Source organism: Solanum stenotomum, chromosome 7 (assembly GCF_019186545.1).
Source record: "Solanum stenotomum isolate F172 chromosome 7, ASM1918654v1, whole genome shotgun sequence".
NCBI classification, from domain to species: domain Eukaryota; kingdom Viridiplantae; phylum Streptophyta; class Magnoliopsida; order Solanales; family Solanaceae; genus Solanum; species Solanum stenotomum.
Window position 1 is genome coordinate 44,889,292 of NC_064288.1, and position 6,251 is coordinate 44,895,542.

The following is a 6,251-nucleotide window of genomic DNA, read 5'->3' on the forward strand; positions in this document are numbered from 1 at the left end:
GAGTTTGGAATGTTGAGTTTAGTCAATTTGCATATATGGTTTGTGTGTACGGGGTTTCGAATGAATCTTGAGGGTCCATTTGATGTTTTGAAAGTTGGCTGATATTTCTGATGCTGGTGTGCCTCGCTTTCGCGAAGGGTACCTCGCGATTGCGAGGTTCGCGTTATCGAGATCCTGGTCGCAAAAGCGAAGGGCCCTTTTTGGACAGCGTTCACTTAAGCGAACCATGGGTTGCAATCGTGATGGTCGTGAATTTGTGGAGTTAGCTTAAGCAATGTCGGAGACTAGAGGCGGATCTAGGATTTAGAGTCACTGGGTGCCAAGCAGAGGCAGACCCACATGATTTGATAGGGGTGCACGCGCATCTGTTAACTTCAAAAAAAATCATGTGTATATATTATATATATCGTGTGAAACTGACATAAAGTAGGATATAATCAACAGTGCACCATAAGAAGCGTAGGAGTGCCCTTGTTTAGTTGGTACAAGCCGGAGGAACCACTCGCGAGAATACGGTTCAAATCTAGCTAGAGTCTTATTTCATTATTTTTATTTTAAGTTTAGCTTAGAAATCATATTTGAGTCATTAGTTACCAATCAAATACTACATTATTCGTTAATTGTAGTAAAAGTTTCGTTAATTACCTAAATTAAGATAGTATGGTGCATCAAAATCTTCCAATTTTGGATTCGTCTCTAATGGCCAGTAGACTCATCGATTAAATCAATTTTACATTCAGATAGAATTATTCGTCTTGTGGCTGGATGGGAGAGCAGGATTGGGCGATGAACGGAAGGCTGAAGCGTTAATTAATGACAAATTTTTGTTGTTCAAAAGTTTAAAGGAAAAGTCAGGGTTTCAACGGTGAAGAGATTTTTTTTTTTTCATATTTAATCATATAAAGAAAAGTCAAAGGGTTGAATTAAATTAGTTAAAAAATAATTATTGATTAATACATAACAATAAGTTAACAAGTAAGAAAAAATCAAAAAATAAAAGAGAATGTGTCTTGTAGTTTAAAAAAGAAACATTGCCTCCAGTTAAAAAGAAAAACTAAAACCAAAAAAAGGCTGCCTGTTAAAACAAAAAGCTGCTAGCTGGAATCGATCCAGCGAACTTTGACCCATTAAGTAGATGGTCTACCACTGCGCCATAGGACACTTTTGTTCTCTGGGTGGAATGTTTATTATTTATACATATGTTGTATATAAATACTTATATATAAATAGAGTTTCTGTCGAAGCTTGTGGGTGGCGTGGCACCCCCACGGGCCTTAATAGATCCGCCCCTGTCGGAGACCCTTTTTGGCCTGCCATTTCGGGGTTTACCATATTTTCCCCCATTTTGAGCTTTGAAATATCCTTGGAGATGATTTTTAAGTGATCTTTCGTGGTGAATCAATTGGGTAAGTTTTTGTAACCCTAAAACATCATTTCCCTTTTACCATTTATGAATTTTAATATCAAAACTTGAGATTTTGATTGGCAAATGACAAGTTTTTTCAAGAGCTTGAGTTCTATAGTAAAATATGATTATGAACTGATTTTTAATTCCTTTTTCAAAATGGTTTTCACCAATGAATTCCAAATGTCTTGGATAACATTTTCAAGTAAAGATTTTCGAATTCAAACCTCAATCTCGAAATTGAGTTTTTTGAGTTAATTTGACCTGTTTTTCAAAGTTAATGATTGGGTGTTATTATTTCTGGAATCTTATTGTGATTACTTGATTGAATTAGACTGTGTGACTTTGGACATTGTTCAGAAAGGGAAGGCTCAAGTCTTGTATTGACTTTTCATTGAATTGAGGCAAGTGATTTCTAAACCTTGCATAAAACTAGTAGAATCGTATATTTCCCTTCATTGTGTGTGTTTGTGAGTAATGAGAATGAGGTGATAGGTTCAATTATTCCACTAGATTGATCTTATTGAATAAAAAAGGAATTAATGAAAAAGGCAACGGGTTGATCATAATGTTTTGTGAATTGCCTTGTTGTGGAACCTGAATGTTGATGAAATGCTTTGATGACATTATTGTGGACTTGAATTGTTTGAGTTGTTGTCTCTTCCTTATGGTGTGAAATTACTTATTTGCGCTGATTTCTTGGCACCGTGATGAGATATGTGATGATTATGCCGAATGAAAATGGTTCTGGCAAATGATATGATGTAAAGCTGAAGGGAAATGGTTCCGGCTAGTGATATGATATAAAGACGAAGGAAAATCATTTCGGCTAGTGATATTGGGTCAAAGGGAAATAGTTCCAACAAGTGATATGATATAAAATCGAAGGGAAATAATTCCGGCTAGTGATATGATATAAAGTTGAAGGGAAATGATTCCGGCTAGTGATAGTGTGTCGAAGAAAAATGGTTCCAACAAGAATTTGACTATTGTGATTTAATGCATTTTGACACTTTCTCTTCAATAAGACCCCTCATCAATAATTTCCAAGAAAAAGAGGTCTAATCCTTTAAATTTTCAGTCACTTTCTCTTCTAATACTGTCTGAACTTTCTTGATTAAACCCTGCATACTATTCCAACAAATACGTACAAAGCATGATAATGACTGCACTTGCTCATTCTCATCTCACATTATTTTCTGGAAAAACTTTTATGTACTAAAACTATTCCAACGTATTTGAAACTCTATTCCAATTTACTAACGTATTTGACACTCTATTCCAATGTACTAAAAGATTCTCCATATATATTTAATTGGCTGCATATAAAGTTGTCAATTCTCGTTGACATAGTCCACATTAAAATTCTAACGTAGTTGGCGCTCTATTCCAATGAAATTAGTCCTTCCAAATTTATAAGTACCTATAAAAGGACGGGCGAATCGAAGTATTAAAAATCACAACCTACACATAATACTTACATCCCTATATAGTCTCCTTTAACAATGGCTCCTAATTACGTGATGATAGTTGCTCTGATAACATTTATTTGCTTTTCACTATCTTTTGGTGATGATGCTATGTTACCAACGTCACACAACAATCTCATAGCCAAACCTAACTGCAATGAAAGTTGTGGAAATATCAGCATCCCTTTCCCATTTGGTATGACCCCAGATTGCATTCTACGCGATCAGTTCCTTGTCACTTGTGATTACTCCTTAAATCCTCCCCAGCCTTTTTTAAAAAACAGCAGTATTGAAATCAAAAGCATATCTCTCGCTGGGCAACTTAACGTCTTAAAGCTCATATCGAGAGATTGTTATCGTGATGGGATAAGAACGAATAGAAACAAGCCAATAATATCTTTACCATCATTGTTAACTGTGAACAACACTGTGAATAGGTTCATTGCCGTTGGCTGTGACACATATGCCATTGTTCAGGGTTATTATACCAAGTTTGGAGCTAAAATCGAGTATCCCTCCTACATAACAGGATGCATGTCCATGTGTAAGAGTATTGATGATGCTGTTAATGGTAATAAAAACTCATGTTCTGGGGTCGGTTGTTGCCAGACATCCATCCCTAAGGGAGCATGGAATGTCACCATAACACTAAGCAGCTATTATAATTATAACTATACTAATATGACAAATAACCCTAGTTGCAGCTATGCTTTTGTGGTCGATCAAGCTAATTTTAACTTTTCTAAGAGTTACCTCAGCAGTTTGCAGAACACGAAGAAGCTTCCTCTTGTGCTAGATTGGGCAGTTGGTGAAGACAAATGTAAAATAGCTAAGACAAACTCGACTGCATATGCATGTAAGAGTAACAACAGCTATTGCCATGATGATTCAAATGGTTATCGATGTTCCTGCATGCAAGGATATGATGGGAATCCATACCTGATAGATGGTTGTCAAGGTATGCATATGTTTGAGAGTTTCCTAATATGATTTTAATTATATCAAATCTATCATTTGGAAATGAATGTTTACGTTATCGGTTGGTTGTGCTCTATGAGTCTGCAGATATCAATGAATGTGTAGATCCGCAACCAGATTATATGTGTGTCAAAAATGCCATTTGCAACAATACAGATGGGAATTATACATGCACATGCCGTCCAGATTTCAGTGGCGATGGTTATACTGAATGCAATCGTGACAATCCTCAGAGAATAATTCAGAATATTTATCTTATTATAGGTACCTTTCTTAACTTCTTTGGAATTCTGCAGGTAGTTCTTTGATAAGCCCGTCAAATATTACTACTCATTTGATTATTTCATTCACAACTCATGAACCGAAAAATAAAACCACAGATTTTCATGTATATATGTTAATAACATACTTTTATTACAGGCATTACAGCAGGGGTTGCTTTAATAGTTATTATAGTATTTGGCTGGTCATATACTGCATTCCAGAGGAGAAAAATGTCAATGATGAAAAAGAGGTTTTTTCAAGAAAATGGTGGATTAGTTCTACTGCAACGACTCAAAGTGGAAGAGAGATCAAGTAATACTAATACAGTAAAGATTTTCACAGCGGAAGAGCTAGAAAAGGCAACTAATGGCTTTGACAAAGATAGAGTTGTTGGTCAAGGAGGTTTTGGAACTGTGTACAAAGGATATCTAAAAGATAATTGCATCGTTGCCATAAAAAAGTCTAAGGTAATTGATCGCAATCAAATTGAACAATTCATAAATGAAGTCCTTGTCCTTTCCCAAATCAACCATAGAAATGTGGTTAAGCTCTTAGGTTGTTGCCTCGAGACGGAAGTTCCACTATTGGTGTATGAATTTATCAGCAATGGAACACTTTCTGAACACTTACATGATAAATTAAAGGCGTCAACTCTTTCTTTGGATATTCGTCTGAAAGTTGCTGCAGAAACTGCTGGAGTACTTTCCTACTTGCACTCTGCAGCTTACCCTCCTATCATCCATAGAGATATAAAATCAGTCAACATTCTTTTAGACAAAAACTACACAGCCAAAGTGTCTGATTTTGGAGCATCCAGGTTGGTTCCTGCTGATCAAACAGAGCTATCTACATTGGTTCAAGGAACTCTAGGATATCTAGATCCTGAATACTTGCAAACAAGTCAACTCACTGAAAAAAGTGATGTATACAGTTTCGGAGTAGTGCTTGTAGAGCTCCTAACCGGTAGAAAGGCTCTATGTTTTCAAAAACCTGAAGAAGAGAGAAGTCTAGCTCAATATTTCATATCTTCAGTGGAAAAGGGTCATTTGTTTGATATTCTTGACGACAATATAGTCTGTGATGAGGGAAATGTAGGGCAATTGAAAAATGCTGCCGTGCTTGCACAAAGGTGCTTAAATATTAAAGGGGATGATCGACCTATAATGAAGGAAGTTGCTGCAGAACTGGAAGCTGGATCTAGATTGAAGCACTCGTGGGCTCAAATTGATCAACATTCAGAGGAGATAGAGTCCTTATTGCACGACACTCAACCGTTGGGATTTGGATACGAATATAGTGAACAAAGTGTCCATATTGATAGTATAACGAGCCACGTAACTTTACCATTTCCTGGAGGAAGGTGATCAATCATGAATGTTAATTTTTCTCAGCAATACGAACTCAAAACGGCCAAGGCTTCAACATGAATTTATTTGCATCTTTTTTATTTTTCAGAAGATAATAAATTTGTGTAACAAATTAATGTCAAGTGTACTAGTTATGAATTTCAATAATAGTTGACACGTTTTGATGTTCTTCTTACACTTGAACAGTTCCTTTTAAAATTGTTTTGTTGCTCAACTTATATGTTTAGCATGTATTTTTGGTGCAAGGTCGTTAAAGAAAAAAAATGGAAGGTCTTGATTTAAGCTGAAACTAATTTTGATTATCTACAAACATCTATATAAAAATCATATCCTTAGGAAGTCTCAATAAGGAACTAGTTCATTAGTAAAATGACTAGAGATGGTTGTTGATCAGACAGCGGGGTAAAACAGATTCAAAATGCAAGAAGGATTCTTTAAGAAATTAAGTTTATGAGATAAGCGCGTAAATCAAAGAACACAAATTCAATATGAAAATCTTGCTATGTTTGCACAAAGGGAAAGAATTTTTTAATTAAGAGAAGACCCCGTAGACTTGCAAGCTTAAGTCCCACATTCAGACCTTTAAACTGTCTGATCCTCTCCTCCTCTGTGTGTAGTAGTTGCAGAGAATACTTGGATAAACTCATAAGCGTCCTCAGACTCAGTATCATAGAAAATAGGAGGCTTCACCTTGGTGAACCTCTATAATAGATCATGCTCCTCTTTAGTCATCACTGGTGCAGTCACAGGCCTCAGAAACATACCTGA

General features: G+C 35.9%; 1 protein-coding gene across 1 annotated transcript; it reads left to right on the forward strand.

Moving 5' to 3' along the window:
- The first annotated feature begins 2,887 nt into the window (after positions 1–2,887).
- Positions 2,888–5,480, forward strand: LOC125869940 (wall-associated receptor kinase 2-like). The gene is made up of 3 exons (XM_049550331.1): positions 2,888–3,832; positions 3,940–4,116; positions 4,273–5,480. Exons 1-3 carry the CDS (start codon positions 2,911–2,913, stop codon positions 5,478–5,480), a joined length of 2,307 nt encoding a protein of 768 aa, XP_049406288.1. The 5' UTR covers positions 2,888–2,910.
- The last annotated feature ends 771 nt before the right edge of the window (positions 5,481–6,251 follow it).

Excerpts from the sequence above, each read along its gene's own strand:
- LOC125869940 (XM_049550331.1), top strand. The coding sequence starts at position 2,911 with ATGGCTCCTAATTACGTGATGATAGTTGCTCTGATAACATTTATTTGC. Across the intron at positions 3,833-3,939 it reads CCTGATAGATGGTTGTCAAG|ATATCAATGAATGTGTAGAT; the intron begins GTATGCATATGT and ends ATGAGTCTGCAG. Across the intron at positions 4,117-4,272 it reads GAATATTTATCTTATTATAG|GCATTACAGCAGGGGTTGCT; the intron begins GTACCTTTCTTA and ends CTTTTATTACAG.